The sequence below is a fragment of the Perna viridis genome, chromosome 6, assembly GCF_037379345.1.
Source record: "Perna viridis isolate PV_CMFRI_1.1 ecotype Kerala chromosome 6, ASM3737934v1, whole genome shotgun sequence".
In the NCBI taxonomy this organism is placed as follows: Eukaryota; Metazoa; Mollusca; class Bivalvia; order Mytilida; family Mytilidae; genus Perna; species Perna viridis.
Window position 1 is genome coordinate 16,450,231 of NC_142450.1, and position 27,023 is coordinate 16,477,253.

At 34.3% G+C, this 27,023-nt stretch overlaps 2 protein-coding genes and 1 long non-coding RNA gene across 6 annotated transcripts in view; all 3 read right to left on the minus strand.

Moving 5' to 3' along the window:
* Position 1: 1 nt before the first annotated feature.
* LOC148613860 (uncharacterized) lies at positions 2-4,493 on the minus strand. The gene is made up of 2 exons (XR_015923480.1): positions 4,367-4,493; positions 2-606 (listed from the first exon to the last, which is right to left on the minus strand). It is a non-coding gene; the product is annotated as an uncharacterized LOC148613860 (long non-coding RNA).
* A 2,369-nt stretch (positions 4,494-6,862) lies between these two features.
* LOC148613861 (myophilin-like) lies at positions 6,863-13,035 on the minus strand. Its single transcript, XM_088587506.1, has 4 exons — positions 12,876-13,035; positions 9,961-10,097; positions 8,861-9,077; positions 6,863-7,430 (listed from the first exon to the last, which is right to left on the minus strand). Exons 1-4 carry the CDS (start codon positions 12,924-12,926, stop codon positions 7,254-7,256), a joined length of 582 nt encoding a protein of 193 aa, XP_088443632.1. The 5' UTR covers positions 12,927-13,035; the 3' UTR covers positions 6,863-7,253.
* A 5,227-nt stretch (positions 13,036-18,262) lies between these two features.
* LOC148613862 (baculoviral IAP repeat-containing protein 7-like) overlaps positions 18,263-27,023 on the minus strand; it is a 38,094-nt gene continuing 29,333 nt past the window's right edge. For all 4 annotated transcript variants that reach the window (XM_088587510.1, XM_088587511.1, XM_088587513.1 and 1 more), the window contains 5 exons: positions 25,242-25,430; positions 24,410-24,550; positions 23,569-23,745; positions 22,700-22,729; positions 18,263-21,862 (listed from right to left, as the gene is read on the minus strand). In XM_088587510.1, coding sequence (XP_088443636.1) covers positions 21,705-21,862; positions 22,700-22,729; positions 23,569-23,745; positions 24,410-24,550; positions 25,242-25,430 — 695 coding nt within the window. In that variant the 3' untranslated portion in view covers positions 18,263-21,704. The remainder of the gene's footprint in view (positions 21,863-22,699; positions 22,730-23,568; positions 23,746-24,409; positions 24,551-25,241; positions 25,431-27,023) is intronic.

Consider the following 27,023-nt stretch of genomic DNA (forward strand, 5'->3'; position numbering starts at 1 on the left):
ATATGACTAATGTGTACGTTAGTAATTGCCATTTCTTTAAATGTCAATAAAGAAATATTTAATCAAAAAATCATATAAAAAAACTTAATGATTATCTCAGTTTGATGATTCTTTTCTTTTGCAATAACCAAAAAACTCTTAAGGGAGTTTTGTCTCGTCTGAAATGTTGCGGAAGGGAAGACTAAGGTATCAGTGTCAGCATCGGAGTTGACATCCACGTTAAGATTTTCAATTTAAGTTTTCTGATAAAGCCAGTTAAATATGAACCACGTGTGCCAGGGCTTAATTCTTGCTGCTTTTGCATCTCTGTTTTATGATTCTTTTCTTCTGCAATAACCCAAATAGCTCTAAGGGAGATATGTCTCGCCTGTGACGAATGTTGCGAGTAGACAAGACCAGTAGTTGCACAAGCATCGGTTCATCACAATTCCATATCCACTTCATGCATATCCCCGACAGTCACGGTCTATTGACTTGGAAGTTTCACATTTTTAGTTCAAATTTTCTTGTTAAGTTGTTTGATTTGAACCACTTGTGGTAGGTCAATCATATTTGGTATGCATCACTTTATCACAATTCTGTATCCTTTTCATGCATATGCCATCGCTGTAATAAGAAATACTATATAAAAGGAATATACCCTTGCAAAAAATACACAGAAATTGAACCATTTTATTACACGACAGAAACTTCCGAAATATACTAAATAGAATAGAATTAAAGACAAAACATAAAATGCCATACCAATATAAAAGGAACGCAACAAAAGAAAAAAATAAAATATATACAAAAAAAATATAAAAAATAAATATATAATTTTTACATTAACATTAAGCTTATTATAAAATGAGGGTTGGGGGCTTATGTCCTAGACCGCTCGAAAACCGCAAGAAATATCTGAAATCTGAATGAAAAATGCAAGCATGGATTTTCATATGGAATCCATTAAAAAATAGTTCTTAAAATTGGATAAAAAATTAACAAGTTATTGTCTTGATATCAGGAAATCGCATTGTCCCCCTTTTGGCCCTTAATTTCTGAAATGTTCAGTCTTTACACTCAAAATCAATCCAAGTCTGACCATTATGGTATAGATCATAATTGTGAAACAATATCATTGATATTCCTGTTTTTCTTTTTTTTTTTTTTTTAGTTTTATAGTTGAATTCTATAAAATGCTTGTTTTAGGCCCCTTTTTGTACCCCATGATAAAACGATGGGAACTATAACCCCCAAAATCAACACCAACCTTCTTTTTGTGGTTTGTAACCTTTTTGTAAAATTACATAATGATCAATCAACTAGTACTCAAATTATTGCACGAAAACCAAGTGTATACGGACAACATCAGCGCCATACCAATAATCGACCGCAATTTTTTTTTTTTTGCGGTCGTATAAAAATGGTTTACAATGTCCTTGCATAAAACGCCTGGGTCCGCTCCGGTAAGTTATTATTATTTTTTTTTTTTTTTTAAATTTATACAATGTAAGTTCCCGCTTTATTTGGACGAGTTAGTAACTTTGCTCTTAAAAGAATTAATGCACGCGGAGTACAAAATGTATTAATCGTATAAATTAACAGATAACTCTATTTGCCATGGAATGGATGGATTACCACCTGTAAGGGACTTGACACCTGACTTGAAATACAATACGTGCCATACTAAATGCACCCACAATTTCAACATTCAGTTCGCGTCTATAATACATGGTTATATAACTGGGGTCAATTATCCTATTAACCTTTACGTAACTTTAAATATGTTCTCAACCACTAAGTAGCTGACGAGTGTACTTTGAGATAGACTCCTGTTTTTAAACATGACAATTTATGTATTTGGGTTTAGCATTAGTATACTTCTACGGATGGAGTACGCCCGTGGAGGCGGCATGACGTAATTTAAGGGTTTGGTAAATGTTGGGTTATCAAAACAGGGTTTGATACATTATGAAGCATATTAGAGATAAACAAGTATTTCGATACTATTGGATTCTTGTATGGGAGTATGCATATTTTTATTTTTGTAATTAAGTTGTTTTAAGGGTCTATATCATGAAATGTGTAATTATTCATTCAAATGTGTCTGTTCTTAGGAGGTAATCAACATTGAAATTCCAACAGATTCTGTTTTACTTGGATGTCATTTACAGAGTTATCTCCCTTTATTTTAAAACCTACAGTGCATTCTATATAATGTTTATCTTAAGGATATATGATATATGAAATATATGATATATGAAAAACCTAATATTAATTTCAGTTAACTATGGCAATTCAAACAAAATTTCAAAAATAATGTAGAGGTGTATATTTTCATGATAATTAGTTGCATATGATAAGCATATTTTGATTTAGTCATTGTACCGTCATTCTTATATCCAGAAGTTTACCTTTATTATGATTTTAAGCGGTTTTCTAAAGGAAAGGTGATGAAGTACAATATCATGTTACCCATAAAGGATGTTGTTTTAGGTTTTTGATTTATTGGAAATTGGTGCTAAGTTGGTGTTGAATTGGTGCTTAATTTAGGTCAGTTGTGTAAGTTATGATAATTAAAATAGTTGGTGCATAGTTGGTGTAAAATTGGTGTTGAAAAGTATATTAGGGCTTTGATTTTCAGTTTTAAAAAAAAGATTGGAGATTGAAATTTAGAAGTAGAATAAAATGGGATAGGTGGCCAAAAAGGAGAGAAAAAGGAATGAGAGGAGGAGGATTGCAGATTTTATGTTTTGGAATATACGGTTGCAGACTGAATGGAAGATTGGAATTTATTTTTATGTGCTTAAGGGATGTGTTTTTCGAGACAAGTGATGCAGGAGGAATATTATTTTTGAGAGTTGTAACTTGCCGTAACTGGAAGTTAACTCGTTGTTGTTGACGTATACTTGCCTTAACAGGAAGTATTTGTATTCCGGACAATATGTTCCGAGGTTCCGGATAATGGTCCGAGGTTATTGTGAATTATTGACGTTAGTATAACTTGCCTTAACATGAAGTTATCGTGTTCCGGACAATGGTCCGAGTTGCCAGACGGTGGTCCGAGGTCGTAGATTGTATGTGTTGACGATAGTGTAACTTGCCTTAAGAGGACGTTATCGCTATATGCAGAATTCCTCGATTGTTGAGGTCTGTTGTGTTGCTCCCCTGTGCCATATGGATCCCATCCGTATCAAGGAATTTGAGAACTTTTAGATGATAACTTGAATAAGCGCACCGTATATGTGAGTTTTCGTAATTTTCTGATGTCAAAATAACTTTTCATCCTGTAACATGTATTTTATGTATAATTCGTAATAAACTGTTGATTAGTGACAATTCTCTTTATTTTGAACCCGCCTGGAATTGTGAGCAACTTGGCATCAGTGGTTAAAACATACCAGCCAAGAGCTTTGCACATACTCGGCCGCCATGGCAATAAAAATATGTAGGCTTTTCACCAATGAATCACAGTTCGCATGATTCTTAGCTGGAGTGCTACCTAAGTACAGCGGAACCTGTTCAAGCCGAACCCTGAACAATCCGCAAACTTGTCTAAACCAGATACATTTTAATGTTCCTTATATCGATTTATAGCCCCGTGCAGGTCCGGGTGCCTGCAGCAGCGCTAATTTTGTCGTAAAAGGCGACTAAATAGTGCTCAGAACCCTAGTCGAGGGCTAGGGCGCTTTGCCCGCAGTGCATCTGGGATGTGTGCCCCAGGTGGTGGAATGGGGTACCCCTGGCGTGTTGCATGCTGGGGTTGTCAGGCTATAATACGGAAAACCTGACCGCAAACCATAGTGGTGCACCGTGTTGGGAAAGATGCCACGTTCCTCGCACGTTTAAGAACCCTACTGTGGTATTCTCCCGGAGTAGGAACCATAGGGCTCCGCCACAGAAGGCTAAATTGCCCGATCCTACCCACCTCTCCCTATTTCCAGTGGCAATCAAAATTTGTCGAACCCATTGTCCTTGTATCCCATCCCTTTTTCATTTCATCATTGTTTCATGTTCATTTTGTCATCAATTTCATGTTCATCGTCTGAATATAGCTGAAATATTGCTGCTCGGACGTTAAACCCCAACATACAAACAAACAAAATCGATTTATACATGTTTGTTTTTTTAACCTTAGTATACCAATAATCTCTCCTGTAGCAAAGCACATTTTTTAAAGTTATTAATACTGTACATGGAAAATTTTTATAGCTTAAACTTTATGTTACAGGATGTTATTGAACGTTGTGTTATTTATCTTTCGTTCATGGGGTCTTTCAAGGAAAATTTTAGTCTACAGTCTCGTTTCATTTAAGTGTTTTCGGAGAGCCAAACCCGTTTTAATGAAATTATCATCCAGCAATTGAGACGATTACGTTTAAAATACCATTTTGTTGTGGTAAACTACATGTACACGTCATACAGGAAACAACTTCTTTGTCAAAATTTATGTTGAAAGGTGTCCTTAAACATGACAATGTACACAAATACATTATCATATATTCATATTATATTAAATACGTAGTGTAGGTCAAAACCTTAGCTAATATTTGTTTTTGCATAATAATGCCTCGTAAAGGTAATGGGGTCTTGATAAGAAATGCCTAATGGATACAAAATAATGCTGGCTTAGAGATTTTCTTTTGGTTACACCCACTACTTAAGAATAGTTTAGAGAGTATTTTTGGAATGCGTGACCGAGGTCACTGAAATGACACTTTTTCAATAATGCATGGTAATTGCCTGATAGGATTTTCTAATTTTTGCTGAATAAACTTTTGGGTTTGATACGGCATGATTTTTAAAGGGCTTAAAAGAGTAATCAAGGGAACCAAGAGGAAATCTAAAGAATGTAATCCAGGGACAAAGACGAGTCATGAAAAAAAAAACAAACAAACACAACAAAGAACACAAAATAACCAAAAATAATACATACAAGTAACCAAAGTACATGAGCAACTCGGACTCCACTAAAAACTGGAAGCATGCACCAGGTGCACTGGTGAGGTAACCGTTCTCTGCTCTTCTAGAAAAACCCACCGAATTGCTCATAAAAAGTGAAGTCCGGGGTAGACGAAAGAGGAAACACGTAACCTTTGGATCTGTACCGAGTATTAGACAAACACTAGAAGCCCGTGCAATAATATCATAATCCCTCGTACACTGATCTAGTCAAAACCAAAGACCATTGATATTTTTCAAATGTAAGCCTCCTCTGTTGCAATTGGCCACATAATACAAAATTAAGTATGGTGAATATATAAAAGAGACCACAACCCCACCGGTATGAAAATGCCACCCATTGGTCTTCAATGAATGATGAGGAAACCCTCACATCAAAGGACAGGCTGCAGCGGTGTACATGTATTAAAATTTTGTCACCCCCTACTCCAGCAATGCTAGAAATGACGAGCACGTATTCCGTACTTGGTGCAATCCTAACACAGCGGAAATAGATATTTACTTTTTTGCATCTTCTACTCCGGTAATACTGGTTGCAACATTCTTCAGTTGTTGCAACCGCTACTACCATATAGCCTCACGTAGTTGCATTGGTCTTCCTTATCTTGTTTATAATAGAATTGTCATTTTTCATGTCTCTGTCACCCATGATTCACACGTTTTTAGTTGCTCTGCCCTAATATTAAACATGCATTTGACTTTCACATCTAACGAGAAAGATATCTATATCTCATTTTGAATGTGCAGTTTAAATGGCGCAATTGAAAGATAAAAAAGAAAATGTTTGTTAAACATCAAAAAGCAAAGGAATTAAGTATACAACGGAAACTGTTAACCCATTCACAGGTATGAATCATTCTCCCCACTTTTATGTACATATATCCTTGACACAAACACAGTTTACGTTAGACAATCATATGATGCATACATGTTCATGTATGAAACAACAGACCAATTAATAATATAAACCACCAGCTAACTGCTGTTACCAACGCAACGCAACGCATACTTTTTACCTTAGTAAGATAAATAGATGGTAATAAATGGCGTGTCTATTGATTACATCCTAGCGCTTCCTAATATGTTCATTTTTGCTTGCTAAGCATTTATCACGATACATGGTGCCACGCCCTGCTTTAAAGCAGAAGTTAATAGAAAGCCGTGATCGAGATGGTCTATTTCATGTGCGACTTCCAAGATAAATGGACTCGTAATGAATGCTTATGCATAATTTCAATTTTAGAATGATTTTTCCCCATTAAATATAATGTTGATGTGAACTTGATCGATGGTCACAGGAAGACCGGGGATGGACTTTCAAGACTGTTTCCTCACTGTGACAGAAAATAGATAACCAAGACTTGAAGTGACTGAGCAAATGGACTGGAGACAAAAAATATTCATGTAATACAAGAGAAAATAACCAAATCTCTATATATCTACACCAGATGACACGTAAATCAGAAGTATGCAAGACGTAGTACTCTTGCACGGCCACAGAGTACTAAATTTTCTTTTTTAAGCTTCTGGTGTCTGAAGAATACCCACGAGATATCACTAGCTATACCACATCACAGAATACAAACAACTAAACAAGTTACACAGTTCATCTATACACTATAGATCTATCATTCACAGTAGAGGGTCCAGGGGGAGTTGGTTCCGGTAGTCGGAACTCCAACTTATGATGGAATTGTTTTACTTTCGTGCAGAATTTTTGCAGCAAATAATGGCCTGAGACCCATTTTGATTTCCCCTTTAAAAATCCAAGGATCCCCTTAGGCTCATGAACTACACATTAAATGTTTGTTATTTCTATTTTTATACTTTAATATCAATAAGAATAATAAAGTAATAACATATCTAAAATACTTTGTATGAATCAACCAGAAAATTGTAGACTTGGTTTTTTTCTACAATGTATTTGCAAAATAAGTGCTGAGGTTTGCAATTTCGTATAACTACATTTTCTTCTTAAATTTAAGTTATTATCAAGATATTGTAAACATTTAAGACAAAAAAAACAGTAAGATAACACAGAACTGGCAACAAGACAACGGCGATTCAACAACGAAAATGTTTTGGTCCTATTTATCACACAAATCTGGAGCACCATTTTTGGTCCACTGAAATCCACTAAAACAACATTTCTATTTTTGGTCCATTGAACATTTAAAATGCAAGTGCATGAAGTGATCAAAGGTCGAAAGATTGTATGAAAAATCCATTAAAATGTTGTAGAAAATTCCATTCAAATGTTTAAAAGGCATGATAAGATGATTGCAAATGAACGATGAAATAGATTAAAGTTCCTAATCCATAATGTGTCGAGATTTTCCCATGTTCATTCCAGCTTGTGATGCCCCCTTATTTGTTCCCATTTGAAGTCCAATAACACTTTGTCCTTGTTTTAATTGCTCCTCCGAAAATTGTCTCTCATTTTTCTCTGCCTCCTTTGGTCCAATGCCTCCCTGTCCCTTGGCTTTAGCCTGGAAGTGGAAATATATATTTAGCATTTAAAGCACTCTATAAAAAATTCTTTTTAATTTCCATTTTAAAGCACCGGAATTTTATACGTACATAATGTGTTTATTAATTAACACTCTTTTTTACCACCCCCTTTTTTCCGCCAAAAAAAGGCTTGCATTCGTTATGTTTTATTAGTAAAAATGTACATTTGTATCTATAGAAATATGCCAAACTGCATTTCAAAAGTGATCTTTCTTTTCTTTGAAATGACCCATTTCCCCTTTCCATCTCCATTTTTTTCATAAGGCTACAACATCGGTGTAATTCTAGACAGAGAACAGAATGTCGCTTTCCCGTCTATTCTTAGCTCGGGAAGATGAAATATGAATATTCGTGCCTCCGCAATATGCAACTTGGGTCACGAGTTTTGAACAAGCTCGTTTCACATACACGTGTATATGAGATAGAGTCACGGAGGTTAAAACTAACAAAAATGTATATGAGATAGAGTCACGGAGGTTAAAACTAACTAAAATGTAGCTCACTCTTAATCTTCTCTTCAACAAAATATGACTAATCAAAAATCATTTTATCAGAAAATCAGAGCACCACCAGTGTTTTGTCGCAATCAGGAACTGCTCACCCTTCAGAAGCAACCGAACCAACGACCCACTTCTAGCGGGTTCGTCCTCTTAATTTTTCAGGGTACTCTTTTCATTGTTCTTAATGAGATGTGTAGTACGAATTTAGTTTTTCTGCATTTTCTTGCATGCAGTTTCCTACATTTAACCGCAGTTGGTGTTCATGGTGTTAGGGGTGTGACATTGTCTTCCACGAATATTTCCTCGTCATTACACCTCAGTAACACTTTTTCATATTTTGAATCTACTGCATCAACACGAAGTAAGCTTAAATAATGAGGTGATTTTTGTTTCAAGTTCATTAACTTCATTAATCACCAACGGATATTTGCATTGAACACAATACAGTACAAAAAACGTGTACATGCAAAAATGCTCACAATGTTTTTTGCATATCAATTTAAAACCCCAGATAGTAAGCATTTTTGTCCAATTTTGACACTGGTGAAGTTTCAGTCATGTGAGCAATATATCCGCTTTTACTTTCTTGAATCGTTACCATTATGTAATACAATCTCTTTCATAACGTGACTCATTCTGACAAAAAAATTCTTACAATAAAGGAATGACAATAAAATTCGCATTAACATTTATAGATGAAATATTCCCATCTACCATCGACAAAAAGAAAGATATCAATATGGCGTCAAAAAATGTTCTTTTAGTATAAAGAAAAATTATCGCATCACCTGAAATTCAATGTCCTTCTATATGTAGAACTGTAAAATATTCATGGCGTAAGTTTGGCTTTTTTTTGACACCTAAATTTTCGTTTATCAAAAGTTTTTTTTCTAATGACATAAACTCACCTTACGCCCCACAGATGAACATGCGATTAAGACAGCATTAAGATTTTGAGCCTCCCAGAGATCGACAGTTTGAAAAAGTTCTGTTTTTGGTACACCATACTGCTCCATAGCATTTACTGCTGCATTGATGACTTCCATAACTTTAAAAGCTAGAGTTGGAACTTTTCCGTTAGCAATCTTCTGAAGTTGGGGATTGGGAGATAGGCTATTCATCAATCTACAAAATTATCCAAGTATTTATTCTATATCTCTGTTCATTTTTTGCATGCTGTTCAGCTTTTACCTATTGTTCTGTGAAGTATAGCTTAAAGTATAAGACACGTCAAAGGTATTGTAAAATACCATTCGCAACTTATCGTGTATATATACAAACCATGCTAAAAGCATTTTAATAACTCAGAAAAACAGCTTGTTGTGGAATGATGACCCATTTCAAGGCTAGTTCTCATTTAAGTACATGTATGTCCCTATGTGTACATGTAAGGTCTAATTAAAATATTGCACAGTCGTCAAAACTCCTACAGTGAAGTCAAAATTCTTAGATTAATGTCTTCATTTCTTTCAACAAACCTTATAAGATAAGACTGGAATGCTGACAGACAAAGTGAATCTGGCATCGTAAATGTTAAATTATTTTTGGTGAACCTACATGTATGTCCGTCAGTAATACTTCCTGTTTATATGTTATGAAATTCGCTGCTTTTCCTACAAAAAATCTTGCAGTAAAATTCGGATTTCTAGTTAAACGAGTTCATAAATAAACCATAAAACACAAGTTACGAGATATTTTAAAGCTATTTAATATGGTGCCATGTGATTGGTTTTGATTAATGAACTTGACATGTATTTATGCTTGAGTCTGAACCCTGCCTTTTTGTTGTTTTTACTATTACCTGTATATGCGTTATGGATATACCGGTCAATTACAACACCCCACATGTACATGTATTCCAGCATGCATACACATGTACAAATGTACATGTATGTATATGGTCATCAATCCATACATATGTAGATTTCCAAAACAACGAATTGATATGTCACTATGGTGACCATGCAGAACTTGTACACTGCTGACCATGAACATAAAACAAACTTACTTCGCTAAGAGCATTCCGTTTTTAAGAACTTCTCCAAAGTTATTCATATCCCCTGAAGTGTTGAAAGATTCGCCTGTAACTCGTGAAATCCATTGTAAAACCTCGGTAGCCAGGGATGCGTCGAACTTGTCTATGTTCTGAAAAGAAATTCAAAGCCGTGTTTGCTTTTTTGTTAACGAAAAAAAAACATTTACAAGTTTCTTACACTCATTTATGCTTATCGATTGGCTAACTGTTTTGTTGCAATCACGATTTTTGAACTTCTCGAAAGGGACTGAAAATTCTATCATATGTCTCAAAACTACTTGTTAGTAATAGACACTGAATTATCCCAGGTCAAAGTGTACATAGCGCCAGAAATGTTGAAGAAACTTCATTTATTTACTTGACCCTTTTTAGGCAGAGTTAAAGTACGTACGGAGCACCATACTAAAGGTGTACATGAACTAAGAAAATATGCACATGGAAAATTTGTTATTTTTCAATAGACAAAATTTTTATCCAGTTTTTATAAATTAATTTTAAAACATATTTTTATCTTTAAACATGAGAAAAGTAGTTCTGAATTGAACTGAATAGGGCGTGTCAATATTTTTTTTTATCCACTGAGATATTACAAAATTATTTTAACCAATTAGATGACAGTATTTATCTCAAATTAATTTATATCTGCGTATTATAACTATACGAATGTGTGCATGGTTGTACCTGTATATTTTCATTTTTAGAAACGAAAAATAAGATGGACGTAATCTTTATCACAGTTGAGCTCTATTCACAATAGTGCCAATGTGTCTAAGGCCTTGTATAGTCTGTTAAAATTCCTATGACGTTGTGTGTCGTTTTAATGAAATAATCATGATGATGAAGTAATTTAAATTCAAATTCGAATTTATAAAATTGAGTAACTTCATGGATGAATGCGAGAAAAATAATTTCAGCGGAAAAAGATACAATATCTGGTCGCCGTTCCGTACAAGATCGGTTTCAGCTCCGGATGTTGACACAACGCAACACTTGTTGTATAAAGAGGCGTGTACCGGGTGATTCATTTTAAATTGTTTTGGTCATAATCAACCTTGAGACAAATTTTAATCTAAATTCCACATAATAAATTTGAAGTGGCAAGAGATTTCCTGTCGTGATAGCGTTACTACACATGGTAACTCGGGGCTAAGTTTACTATACATGTATTGTACTTGTACGACGATACATTATGAATGATAAATTCGACGAATAAGGGACGATTAAAATAGGGTGAATTTAATCGGGAAAGACGTAATGGTACCAAATTTTCATATACCCAATGTCAACGATATGCTGAAACAAAACAAAAATATACAGCAATGAGAACGTTTCAATTTTTAAATAAAAATAATCTGCACAGACGGGTTTTAAGGTTCCGGGGTTGGAACTCCCTTTATGTTGGAAACAAGTTTTAATTTAGCACAAAACTTAGGCCAAAAGTCTGGAACCTCCGCCATTTATAAGCTTCTGGACAGGAACCACCTTAATAAAAATCCTTCCCCGGTTTTATTGCAGCATTGTAATTTGGTGCCACATATATCAAGTCTGCAGTAGTTCAGCTCGTTCAACCTAGTCCCACCCTTTTAACTCACTAATTGCAATTTAGTTATTAGCTCACATAAGATGCTTAAAGTGCATTTAATATAATATAATCAAATTAAATCATGCAGCTGAAATAAATGTTTGTCTAGATAAAACGAAGGTCAGTCACCATTAAACCACGGACAAAGATATAGCGTTAAGATTAGCGAATCAAATTGATCTAAGTGGGGTCGTGTCGAAACCATCCATACCTAAAGTTGATTTATTGATTTGATTTTTTTTTATTTCCTCTGTTGTTAAGTTGGAGTGCACTACAGAATAAATTTGAGATATTGATAGTATTCTGCCGCAAAAGTTACGTATTGAGGCTTGTAAATTTCTTAACTGCAGTTGAATCTGGCCAGGATATGTACATGTATCAGCCTACTTGAGTAAAAAGGGTGGAAGAAATTCCGTAAATGGAAGCAATTTTTTTTCTCAGTTTGCTTGAGTGATTTAGGTTGATTTCCCAGCAATTGGACCGTCGAAAGTATTACTTAGTAATAAATAAATGCTCGAGACCTTAATGTAACAGTTAAAAATGATCCGGAATATAAGACGGTAAATTCACTGTATGCATAGTGAGAATATCTATGGAAACAAGCAAAACGTTGACGTTGCATTGCCTAGCAAGAGCTTTAAATTATACATGTAACACATTTATTAAAAACGTTGCACATCAGAATGCCATGCCATTATCAGCGCTCAACATCATTTCCAGTCTTAATTTTGTCGATTAATATACGAGACCACTTTATGGTGATAAATCAATACCAGACAGAAAAGTCAAATATATTCACGAATACCTGAGAGACTTAAGACAGGTAAAAGTTGTTTGTACATCGTCTCGCCTTTCCGACAAGGTATGATGTAAAAAACAACAGATCTGAGTACACATTTAATTCTTTCCTTGAAACACGAGATTTTTTTTGATAAGTGAGAACTTAGAAAGGGCGTCACTTTGTAAACGTAACATCTGTTAGCAGTCAATTCGGCTTATAAATCTTTGCTAGATACTAGAAAAATTTCAAATATTTCCCATTAAGTGATAAGCTGAGGTTAGAAAATTGGATATAAAATCATGATGGCTGTGGTACGCCGGCTGCAAATTTTGTTTTTTTTTTAATCCATCATCGGTGGTAGTGTGTGACATGTACATGTACATTTGTATGGCATGTTACACGAAAGGAAGTAAATTAATAACAATTTCCGCATACATGTATCATTGTTCCCATCTACATGTTCTGAACGTGTATTAAATTTAACACCTATTCTTAATTATTATTTTTTCTATAATATTGACAAACCTTTTGATGCGCTTCGGCTGCAAAACCTGATTTTGTTGCCCTAGTAGCCATTTTCACTAGCTGATAAAAATTCCAAATGCACAAACTATAAATGTATGATAACTGAAAACGACCGGCGATTTATACCATACGGAACAGAAATGAGTGATTCACACACATTTCAATCAATGAAACATAAGTCACGTGTCATAAAAGTAAAAATTTCATTAGTTAAACGGGAAAATGGGTGTGACCAAATTATTTACTATAGTAGTAAAATGCATTCACCAGCGTTTACGTAATTTTGCACTCGTGTGATTTTATATTGACACTACCATATTTGGAAAATACATTTCAGGTATTAGAACGACAAACACGTACCGTTTGTTTGTTTACATATGCATAAGGATCTGTGTACGATACAATTGTCTCAATTAAAATACCGTAATTGCGTCACGAATTCTTTGCATGCATGCGGTCTTTTCAATAGATTTTTAAATATTTTAAGGCATGTCGTAATGAACTTGATATTTAAGTTACACTAAATGAATTACGTTTAAGTGCATTAGATTTGCGATTTGAAAGGGTCAGTTACCTTCAGTCTTTTGCTATTTTTATGCTGTAACATGTACTACCCCTTACAGTACAAGTCACACGCGGGAGACTTTCCTCCTCTAACAATACCAAGTGCGCATTGTAACGTTGTGTAAATAAATTTAGTGTTACTGACTATTTTAAAACGGTCAATAGCTAGATTTTTTTCAGAAAAAGGGAGACGGTCGGATCGGCTTTAATATTTGGACATAACTTGAATTTTAATCTAATTTTAAGCATTTTTTTTGCTTCAAATGGGGAGGGGGTCGTCGTATCTACCGACCCCCCATGTCTTCTATTCTACGGGTATGTGGTGCGTAAAGGTTAGTAGATTACACTGAAAAGCATGGGGACTATATTCCCTTTTTCACTTGTTTTGTTCACAATCACTCTGAGTGTAATCATATATCTGATCAAAAGGATGTTGCATGGGTCTATAATATTCATTGTACTATAGAAAACTACATTTTTTTTTGTATACATGAATTGATATTCACAAGTAACCGGTAATGGATAAAAACAAGTGCTAGGATTTTAAACTGCTTGAATGCTGGAAAATATATATAGTAAGAAAAACTTAAGCAGATGGTCTGCCCGAATTTCAACCATAGCAAGCCCATGTTTTCTATGTACATGTAACTAGTTTAGCTTTAAACAGAATCATGTTCTATTATGGCCGATGCACATTTCAAACATATGATTCCTCTGCTATTAAATATACTTACCTAATGTCAATCACATAATACGCAACAGTTTTTTTCTTCGTCTTTATCCTATAGCAAAACGTGTACCTTAGGTCTATTACAGCTCAATTTTCTTTAAAAAGGAACCGAAAAGGTATGGTATATAAGAAAACAATTTTGTTTCATAGCAATTCTTTCGTTTTTCGTAATGTTCGTTCCTGGTATTTTATACACCGCCACACGAAGTGGCGAGGTATTATGTGATGTCCTCCGAAATGTTCCAGAACAGCGATCCGTCCTCCTACTCAAAATTTGCGTCTATACCGTCCTTTTGGATCTTTGGTATTTAGATGATAACTTGCAATTGAGAACGGATCAATGAATTTTTTTTTAAACTTGAATATTTGTCCAGTGTGGTAAACGCGTTTTTTTTAACTACCGATCGGCATTCCAATAGGGAAAAATGTGCTCTTCTACTTGCTGACCTATTTATTCCCTCTTATGAAGCTGATCTGATCCGAAAGAAAGAGCATCGTTTAGCTAGATCCTTTAATCTCCGCTATATAGATGCCATATTTTCGTTAAACAATCCTAGTTTCGGGGATTTGATACATCGCATCTACTCCAAAGAACTTGAGATAAAGGATACTACAAACACTGTAAAAGTCAGCCTCATATCTTGGTCTACACTTAGAAATCGGTGGTAAAGGAAAACTAATGACCAAACTATACGACAAACGTGATGACTTTTATTCAGTTTTGTCAACTTTACTTTCATCTGTGACATCTCTTCAGCACCTGTGTATGGAGTTTACATATCACAACTCATATACGTTATTCCAGATAATGTCTTTACTATGCAGACTTTTTGTATCGCGTTAGACTTCTTACAATTACATGTAGGCTTCTGATACAGGGTTTTGTTGCTACAAGATTGAAGTCATTGCTACAGAAGTTTTATGGTCGTCAACATGAACTCGTGGATCGTTACGGTGTATCCATCTGCCCTATGAAAACTGATTTGTTATAACATGTCATAGTTTTCCTTTACCCTTTCATCTACCCCAGACTTGGCTTTTTATGAGCATGCAACTAGGCGGGTGTTTCTAGAAAAGCAGAGGACGCTCACCCTACTGGTGCACATGGTCCAAGCTCCCAGTTTTTAGTGGAGTCCGAGTTTCTTATTCATATTTGTTACTTTGTATGTATTATTTTAGTAACTTTATGTTCTTTTTTGTGTTTGTTTGTTTTCCATGTCTGGTGTTTGTCCGCGGATTACTTTGTTTTGATGTCCTCTATAATCTTGGTTTTCTTGATTATTCTAGCTATTCAGTACCATAAACTACAGGTTAAGTTGTGTACATGTAGTTCTCGAGTTAGGCCACCGTCCCCATTTTTCTCCATTACGTGGCGGGATATCACTTAATGTTCAATTAATGGCCTATTTTGATCTTTTGGATTTTTGTTTTTTTTCTGGTTTTTGTGACTTATTTTTTTTTTTTGGGGGGAGTGGTAAGGAATAATTTGATATGTGGCATAGGTTCTTCTTTTTTACGTATTTAAGGCAAATTAAAGTGTCAAAGACACCTGTTTTTAATTTAATACTGTATTTTAATTTGAGGTTGACTCTTAGGTTTAATACAAGTATTTCTTCATTATAGTGCGGCGAAAATTACGAGAAGAAATCGACATTCCACAAACACTCACAAGATATAATTTACATGCCGTCATTTATTTAGCGATTAAATATTTCATTAAACTTTTAAGCTTTTAAAAGGTCGCTTGAGGTCACGAATTCTTATCACAACCAACATTTGTTCTCCGTCAAGTAAAATTCAAATTTGAAAAGGGTCTTGGCTGGGGGCTTTGGTAATATGCCCACTTTTAACCCCGTTATTTAATCGCTTCAATCATGCTGATACGACATGCGGCCTTCTTCAATACATCTGGGTTCTCAGATAGCATTTCAGTCCAAAGCAGTTTTAAATGTGAAACTGAAGTGACTTGAGTTATCCCACTGGTGGATCTGGAGGTTAGAGCCTCCAATTTGTTTAAACATTATGTTAATAAAATAGACTTGAATCCCATTTTCTGAATCCCTCCATTTCCAAAATCTTTTATAAATAATTTACTGGTATAGTGGTGATAAAATGTAACTTTTTTTACATGTCCAATAAATAGACATAACTAATGCTAAAATGCTATTATTTATATTAGGATTACATAATCAAACAGAAAAAAACGGTTGCCGTAGGAAAAAGGGGAAGCAACCCCATGCCCAAGTGTCTGTAGATAAAATCGACACAAAATACTCAAGTTTTGAATTTTAGAAATACAAAATTAATCTTCTTTTACAACAAAGCTGTTCAAAATTGAGAATATCTTTTTTGATTAGATCTACCTTGAAAATATTGAATCACGCTACAGTTAGATGCACGAGTGCTCAACGTACATTGTATTATGCAGCAGGGTCGTGTGAAAGTTTATTAACATACATGTACATTGTACTTCAGAGCAGAAGAATATAAAAGATATATAACTTACAAGTTTTATGCAAAACTGTAACAATGTGTTGTAAAATAGTGAAAATTCACTGAATATACTCCACCTTGTTCAGTAATTGGGAAAAATATAGAATAATTATTAATATTCATTTTTTTACAGTCATGGATGAGTTACTTAACTCCTTGGTTCAATGTTTAAATTGTTCAACACTTATTCTACTAAATAGTTCACCTTCGCAATAGCAAGTGGCAAAAACTGACTCGGACCAACTAACGTGCTAAAAATGTTGGATTTGCGCATCTATGTACGTGTATATAAATACTAACATTGTGCAAAGTTTGAACACTATTGGCTGAATATTTTTTTAGATACTTATTACATAATTGTAAAAAAGAAAGTAGATACTCACTATGTGTATTGATCGCGCTAGGCTTCGCCAATGTCTCAATTTGCAATTATTTATTTGATTTGGCGACAAAAATAATCAGTCGGCGATTTTATTGGAGCCCAGGTTTTGAAATTCACTGAAAGTTTGTTAGCAACAGATAGTACCTCCAATCAAACAATTGTGTTGACACCTAGTCAAGATTAAGTTTGTCCATCATCTCATAGATCAAACGTTGTAATGTGATTATGACGTCATCAACCTTTTTATTCCAATTAAAATTTTGATACTAAAATCAAATTATAAGAAATGACTATCATATTTTTCTGTCTATTTGAAATACATGTAACCTCAATGCCGTGGTGCACACTTGAAAATAACCTGCTATGCACATTATTTACAAATGTAGCATGTACCACATGATTGAGACCAAAAAATATAACAGTTTCTTAAAAATTAAAACCAAAACATTTTAAACCTAAAATAAACTAAACAGCTGCATCAACTGAACAAAACAAGATCAGGTTACCTTACTCCTACAATGTAAGAGATTCCATTGGCACCAAGTCATGAAAAAAGCTTGCCAGACAACCTCTAGCATTGCTGGAGTAGGGGTTACCTGGTTCTGGTCACAAGGGCTTGCTCCCACTGTCAAATATGCAGCCCCTCTAGTATAATTATAATTTATAACCTATACTAGTGGGCTGCATATTTGTAGTGGGAGCAAGCCCCTCAGCTGGTTTAGACAGGGCTTCGCTGTAATTAAAGAGTAATCAAGGGAACCAAGGTTCTAGCAGAAATCAAAAGAAAGTAATCCAGGGAAAAATACCAAACATGGAAAACAGACACGCACAACAAAGAACATTAAGTAACTAAAATAATACATACAAAGTAACAAAAGCAAATGAGCACCTCGGACTCCACTAAAAACTGGGAGCATGGACCAGGTGCAATGGTAGGGTAAGTGTCCTCTGCTTTTCTAGAAACACCTGCTCAGTTGCTCATAAATTGTAAAGTCCAAGGAGAAAAAAAAAGGAAAGGAAAACAATGACACCATGAACAAATCAGTTTTCATGGTGCGGATGGATACACTATAACAATGCAATGAGTTCATGATGACAACCATAAAACTTCTGTAGTGATGACTTCAATCTTGTAGCAACATAAACCCTGTTCCAGAATCCTAACTGTAAGAGTCCTAGTGCGACACAAAAAGTCAGCGTAGTTACATGTAGTAAAAACAATATGCTAACCAATTTATTTGGGGTAAATGAAGAGATACATGTACCAGAAGTTAATGAAACACAACAAGTGAATGTTATCATAATAAAAAAAAAAAATTATTGGGATAAATATTAAGAAAAAAATGCATGTATGTTGAGTAAAATCTAAGCAAATATTTTGCAATTACAATGTAACTACATGTATCACATCAGTAAAACTTGAATAAACAAGGTATTATCTACATGTATTACTAGTAAAAAAAGAGATGTGAAAACAATCCAGGTAAATGACCAGAATTGAAACTAGTGTACCTTAAAAATACATTGTAAACTTGTAAAAATGCCTAGCAATATATTCATGAATGGGAGGGTGGACAGAGGGGTGGAGATACAGGGATTAAGAGGGTGAGAATTGACGTTTAAAGGGGTAGGGAAAGGTGGAGGAAGGGAAAGGGAAGAATGATTGAAGGGGCGGAACTGGGATTGAAAAAGACAAATTACGTACATGTACATGTACATGTATCATAATATTTAAATAAATCCCTGGAATAGAGCCGCTTCACATACATTGTTCATGTAATGCTCAATTAAAACGCTTTAAAATGGATTTCTTGGTATAAATAAAATACACTACAGTCAACACTTATAAAGTTTCAATTTCTCCACTCTTCACAGTTGAGATGATTTAAGTGGAGTCACAGTGTCTCCACCAAACACAGTGAAATCACCATTTACAAATACATGTATGCTTGTAACTCAATTCATCTGTTTACATATGTACATGTATAATAGCTTTTCAGTTATATACAGAAAAAAAAGGAAAAGTAATGGAATGAAGTAATTATATTTCAGTTTTTAAATTGGTGGAGACACAGCTGAGTAAATTGGTGATTCTACTGTGAAGAGTTGAGAAATTTTAATTTATGTTGATGGTAGATTACTTTCAAAAACAAGTTTTGGGTAGATTTAAGTTTTCAGGAATCTAGACAAAGAAAGTACATACATTTATGTACATGTAGCACATACCAAGAAATACCAGAACTTAAATTGCAGTCTTTGGAGTCCATGTCACAATATCAACTACAAATGTATAGCCATCTCATCACAAATACGGTCATTCCCTTTCAAATGTTTCAATTCTAATTTGTCTGAAGCCTTTAGTGGAAATAAAAATCTTTACTTGAATTATTCTTTAATGTTCTAAGGGAGATAACCACATCTTACAACTGATTATAAAAGAACAGAAGTCTTCCACAAAAAGGGCATTCCAAGTAAAAACCGAGTATTATTCAGATACATGCAAGTCTTACAATGTCAATCTAACTCTGATTAAGCACTCAATTAGGCCAAAAAAATAAAATGTCTGTTTCCTGTTCCTATACTTTTTTGTGCAAGCCTTAAACATTTTATGGTCATTTTGGTTCTAAGTCTCGATTTCCCCCATTACCTATATCAATGTTTTTGAGAAATAAAATAATTTTCCTACCTATCTACCTACACTATTTTCTTTATGCAGATAGCAGGAAACAAGACTTTTATTTTCTGGACCTTATGTAAGATATCATTTCCTACTAATGAGGTTTTCTGTGCAATTAAATATTTTTATTAAGTGCCTTTATTATGCATATAAACATTATGTACCATGCTTGGTGTCATCAATGTTCTGGTGTCTCTTATATATACAAAAATCAGACAAAAGATAACTCATGCATGTCAAAAACCCACCAAATTTACCTCATTAGGAAATAATTACATACCACATAACAAGTAAGAGTCTTAAAAGTTATCTGGTTGTTGCACATTTGAATTTCAAATTCTTGTGCATAGCCCTAACTGGTAAGTAAAAATATTACAAATATTTTACTATCACAAATAATGAAAGAATACTTTATGTAAATAATAAACCAACAATTTTATTTCCTTAACATCCTGCTTTATGTTACCAAATGTTTACTCATTATGGAAGACTGATTTGGCTGTACTATTGTGACCAATAACATTTTTCCGGGATAAAATAAACATTTGTACATGTACATGAAATCCTAAATTTTTTGGTACTTTCTTTAAATATATTCATAAAGACTATTGGTTTGTAGAACTATGCCAACCCCTCTGTAACAAATTTGTCGTCTGAAAACAACTGCTTAAGGTAGTAGACCAAGGGTAAAGGACATTCTCTTACAAATCATTGGAACGTTTGTATTCAGTATTTTACATCAACTTCATGTAAGCATCACAGTAACTTGGACTTATTTCATTCTGTTTCATATGAAAGCTTGATAGGCTATGTTGAAATTGAATATGATACTAACATATCACTGATTCCAAGAGTTGAGTTCCTTACCCCAGGTCTACCTCCTTAAGGTAGTACAATACACTTAGGTCATTTCAGTTTCATTTTGTTAAAATAAAGCTGTTTTGAGGCAGTACACACCGAAATTTCTAGTGTTTTGCCATAAAAAAAGTGCATATTTTTGAAATCCTTATGTGTGGATGTTCAAGTCATTTATAAGTAATTTAGTGATTATTGTTATAAAATCCAGTAGCCATGGAAACATACTGAAAAAAATATTACTGAGTTTTAGTACAAATCAGGGGTGCCTTCAAAACTAACAGCCAATTACTATGTTTTATAAAATATCAGGCACTTAGACACTAACACAGGATGAAAGCATGCATGGAGTAGGTGGAAAAAGGGTAAAAATAATAAGACTCTTTTCGATTCATTCTCTCACAATTTTAGTCCCAAAAGTTCGTGTGAAATAAGGTATTTTAAAAATCAGCCACCCGATGCTGAGGAGCGAACCTAATACGGCAGAGGACTGAAACATTCCGGATACCATTCTTCCTTTTAATTACACCTGTTTACCATTACATATATTACATCTGTCTATGTATAAATGCTTAACGACATTTAAACAATATATCCACCAAATTTAAACTTTTAATTTTAAGTTTTACAAAATTTGACCGGGGTAACTTGGTGTCCGAAACAGTGCGTCTTAATGTAACTGTAAAGTGCACCCTAAGGTGACATTATACAAAAGAAATACTCAGTCCCAAAAATCTAAAATTCCTTAAGGCCAATATTCTAGCAATTTTTTTCAAATTTTAAATTTCCATTTAATAGCTCCAAATGAATATTAACTTTCCCACAATTGAAGTCCGCTTTCTGTTCCAAACACATCCTTTCAGAAGTTCAATTTTTCTACCTGCTAAAGTGAACATGATAAACAACTTTCCCACACCAAAATTTCACTTGCTAGATGAGTGTTAGGAAAGTAGAATTCTAAAACACAACAGTAAGTCCCACATATACCACTTCAGTCCGTTCTAGTCAACTCCAAAAAGCTGGCACTGAATACTCCTTATTCCTCATGAAGCTTTTGTACGAATGATCCTCAGCTACAGTGCTAGACTTTCTTCACTGGGATAGCCTACCGAGTAACCTCAGAGATGGTTACGTTATATAAGTTCTGACATTGCCTCTGATCGGTGCCCTACATACAGGACACTGCTGTACTGCTGGTGCACACTGTACACAACAGCACAAATGTCCACATGGCAAGAAAACTATTCCAACTTCATTTTCTAAACAAATTTTACAAAGCATCATGTCTGAAAGAGAAAAATTAACATCCCATTTTAGATACATATAATGTGTTTTGTGTATTTCAGGTGGAAAACATTTAATGAATCAAACATACCCTTCTTTATTCTAGTCTGACAAGCTAATCTGGATATTTAATATGCTAGCTCATTGAAAAAAACAGTCAACAAGATGGCTTGTTATCTTATTCAGTCTTATTACTTATGGTTAGGGATATAAGTCTTGAAATCAATGATAAGTTTGTATGATATTCAATATCACCAAAGCCTCTCAAGCTTTCATTTGAATAAGAATAAAATCAATCCAAGTTAATTAGATGTTTACATAACATTGATGTAAAATGCTGAATACAAACATTCCAATGATTTTTAGAAGTTGTGTCCCTTACCCTACATCTATCTCCTTAATATCCTCTTACAATTTCAATTTATATATTTTTATACTGGTACAAAATGTATTTATACAAAAATAGCCTGAAAAAAAAGTGACAACAAAAATAGCCTGACTAATGGATTACTTGAATTGTCTACCTTTTCCCATTGCCTAAAGACAGGATGTGTTAAATTTTAAAAATCATTTCATATTCATTCACATGTACATGTATGTACAAATTTATGAAATGATTCTTTTCAGGGAAAAATGTTATCTCTTTAAAAATTATTAAAAAAAAACAAAAAAAAACAAAAATACAATCAAGGATCAAACCAAAAAGTCAAACCTATATTAGCTGTTGAGGCGATGATGGAAAAACAGTGTCAAACAATCAGTAGCTAGATGTAAGAAAATATAAATGACATACAGCCCTTCTTAAAAAGAGAGAAAGAATAAACTAAGTAAAAAATTACCATTTGGTGTAGATCCTGCACTGCTTGGTCCTGAAAGGGAAGACAGTAGAATACTATACTTGATAATGCTTGTAGATTAACACAATGCACAGAGGCAGATCCAGAGTTTTAGATAAGGGTGGTGGGGGGTGGGGGGCAAAAAAATTCTTGACACTGTGAAATCCTGTCAAGAATTTTTTGGCCCCCACTGGTGAGGATCATGAAGTGATCTGAATTTGCAAAGGGTTTGGGGGCATGCCCCAAAGAAAATTTTGAAATATTAAATCTCAAATCCTGCATTCTGAGGGTATCTTGAACAATTTTTCAACAATTTTTAAAAATTGTAATTTTCTAAAGTGGATCTGCCACTGATGCAGTATTCTGCACATTAATTTTAGTAACCAGTTGACTTACTGGTGTAATATACATTATTAATTGACTTGGAATAATATTTTATCAGTAGTGAACTGTGATTGAGTTTTGGAAAAAACCTTGTGAATAAGTACATGAATATATTTAAATCAAAACTAACAGTCAAGCATGCAAGAAATTTTGAAAGACTTATAGCAATCTTTTACTGTTGTGGGCAGTTTTCAGTTCCATTTCACCATCCTTTGTTAATTATAACTTCCTAACATAAATCGATTAAAAAATATATCGGCAGAAATAAAAACAAAAATCCCATCGAACAAATTTCTCCTTCCCAGACCCCTGACACCAATTTTCTATCCCCTGTCCACCAGTACTAGCAAAGACTATTTCCACAGTGTAAATTTTTGAACATTGGTTGTTGTATGCAAGATAAGTTTGCAGTATGCTCATGCGTTTTGTAACTTTACTCCATATTTTTTTTCTGATACGTTTACTCATTACGGTAAAAAGTAACAAACCTGAACTTGGTTGATTTCCTACTGATCCTGGCTGGGAGTTAGGGGGACCAGTTTGATTTCTGTTGGTACCTGAAGTACTTGGCCCAGCAGTAGGAGTAGACACTCCCATTTCTTCTGGTTGAGCATCCAGATTTAGCACTGCTTCTAGAAGGGACTGAGCGTCTGGAAAATCATCACCTGTAAATACAATTTCATTCATTAGGCTACCCTAACAAATTTGATTTGCACTTTATCTACTCAAATTGAATTTTGGGTTAGTACCAGTACGCAGTTTTTTTCTGAAAAAGGCTTAAAAGGACCTCATTTGTAAGAAGTATGCTGAAATTATAATGTGAAGCTGCACATGTTTTACTTTCTTATTGTTATTTTAACATCCAGGCCTGTTCCATAGAAACTGCAATCAAAGTCTTTGAATTTGATGACTTCAAAACAGCTAAAAAAATTTCTCTGACTTTAATAGTATTTTTTCAGGTTTTGTGGTGCCAGGGTCTGATGGCAGATGCAATGATGAGAACACATTTACAGTATTTCTAGCTAAATAATATTGTCTGCTTTTTTTTCACATGACATCAGGGGCAACGAAGCTTAGACAGGGATCAAAATTAGCAGTTGCCCAGCAGCCCATGGCTACTAGATTTTGAGCTGGGCTACCAAACTTTTGGGTAATATTTAGTTGAACATTTAGAAAGTATTAAGCAAAGACATAGTCTGGGCTACCAGCTTGTATTTCCGAATTTTTATCCCTGTTAGACGTACATTTTACATGTCAGTGATGACTGATGGACTATTCATTTGCCCAACAGCAACTGCAAGTTAGGAATACATAAGCTCTGTAACATACCTGTTTCCCTAAGTCTTTTTTCAATGGCCTTCATCACACTACCCTTGCTGACACCAGTACTAAGGACATTACGAACCAAAGGAAGCTCCATTCTGGCTTTGATTTCTCTGTCTTCTACAGCAAAACCACCTCCAGCTGGTACTAAAATGGATGGACATACATTTGTGAAAAGTTCTGGAGTTGGGGATGTCAGTTTTTAGGCAAGAGAGTGGATATGAGATTCATTCTAGATCACTGGCTATTTCTTGAAAGTCTAAGACTCTTATAGTCCTTCTCATATTCCAGAATTCGACGTTTTTTTTTTTTTTGGTTTTCAATTTAAGCAAAGGTTAGTTACTCTCCAACTCGACAAACTGTTTGACTGTCCCATTTGAGCAATGAACTTTAAATTTAAACATTTAATTTATTGGGGCTGCAGTAAGTGCTTTAATACTTTAAAATAACCACTTATGTACTACGCAAGTGAAAAAAAGATAGTTTCAAAGATAAATATTTGTTTTTTTTCCTTTCCCTAATGAGACCACTAATCAGGTTGTCATATGTACATGGGTTACATCCCTTTGAAATATTTGCTAAAATGGCTTGCATTCCATAAAATTAATATAACATTAAGTGATGCAGTGAACTTTTCATACTAATTTTGTACAAAATGTAACTTAATAACAACATGGGGAATAAGTTTGACTGGGATGAAGTACATGTAAGCTTACTATACATGTACATGTTAGTTACCATGGTTACTGGTACTAAAATTTTAGTTGGCCCAAACAAACTAATTTCACTTTTTGGATCTCAGGACTCAAAATCTCATATTCCACAATACTGGACAAACCTTGTTCTCTTGTGCCACCACCCTGTTTGAATGCATCCAGGACATTTTTGATAAACTCTGGTCCCTTAACAGACAAAACAAACGGACATTTAGGAAACCAGCGAGCATGCTCAACCCAAGGGTCATCTCCAACTTCCCAATTTCTTAGTCCTCCATCACAATAAAAGCATTTTACATTATCTCCAAAACCTTGAAGAAAAAATAAAACAATAGAAATTGATAGTAAAAAAATGGCCAACATACATTTGTAATTTAAAAACATTCTTAACTTGTAACTCTACAAAAGTTTGTACTAGGATTGTGAATGTATTTGAATTATCCCATTGTTGATGTTTCAGTTTTTTTTAGCCAATATTTTGTAAGGTAAAATGCACATGTAAACATTGACATTATTTACTACTAGGTAACAATTAATCTAGGCCTGTCAATCAAAAATTTTAAAAAATATGCAACTTGAAAAAGTTATATGACATATGATACACATTCAGGGGTTTCATGAATTTTTCAGGCAGGAGGTACTTTACAGAAAGTAGGAGGTACCAAATAAATTCGGCAAGTGGTCTGGGGGCCTTAAGCAGCCCCCAGTTGGTCCACGGCAACGCCTTGGTGGGGGTTCGGGAGCTCCCGGATGTTGGCCTTTTTGAGATTTAAATTTTGACCTGAAAATATGGGATTAAGTCTGCAATATTTGCTTCAGTTTTGTTTAAAATATACGAATTTGAAATCAAGATATATGATGAATCATAATTGATTTAGTCTCAAAACCCTGAAATCCAGGAGCTCCCCATGATTCCATCCAGATCCATTTCTAGACAAATGCTGATAAACTTTGTTGACTGTTTAATACTATGCCATTCTAAATGAAATTTTGATAAATGTCATAGTTTGTTCTTTGTTTATTTACTTGTTACAAAATTTGAACACTAACACATACAAATAAAAGCATAGGAACAAAACTGAAATTCCATAACATGGGGTGGTTCCTAGTGCTGATTATTCTTATAATAAAATTAAACTTTGTTGTTGTTTATTGACTAATTATTACTGTGACATGTAGAGCAAGTGCATGTGTCTTATTGTGAAATGTTGGTCTAAAAATCAGTCTGATAATAAATTCTTTGCTTCTGAAAAAGAACAAGGCTGGCAGTTTTAGTCTGGTTGACATTTAGATGGGCAAAATTTTTTAAACATTACAATGTATTTATTTTCTATTATAATCTGCAGCAGTTTCGAATCTCTGAGCCAATATCTTTTTTTATATTCTTGTGAGCAAAGGCCAGACATGTTCTTTTCAAACTTAGGGTTGCCAAAATATTTTTACCAACTCCCACCTTCCCGCCAAATCGAATGGTCGCCCTTTAATCTTATTCGAATTATGTAAAAGTCTGTTTCACATGTTGACTCGATGTCAACACTAAAAATTCGGAGACATACCCCTAGCCTAGAGACAGAACAATCTTTGATATCTACATGTATTTACTATATTTTTCCTCATGATTTCTTTTTTGCTTTTATTTTATTCTGCCGGTACCAGACGCTACCGTAGCTGGGTAAAAGTACTGGGTACCGGCTCTTGATGAAAGCACTGGCTGCACATTGTACATTTATACATTGTTTGTATATTTCGTATAGATGGTACACTGTAAACTAATGTACTGATATTTCTAACGTTACCCTGAACTTCCTGTGCCAGGTTATATTTTCATCACAAGACCTGTGAAACAAAAACAAGGCTGTTTTAAAAATGTATGACTACTATTTCCAGACTCAGGAAAAAGTGTT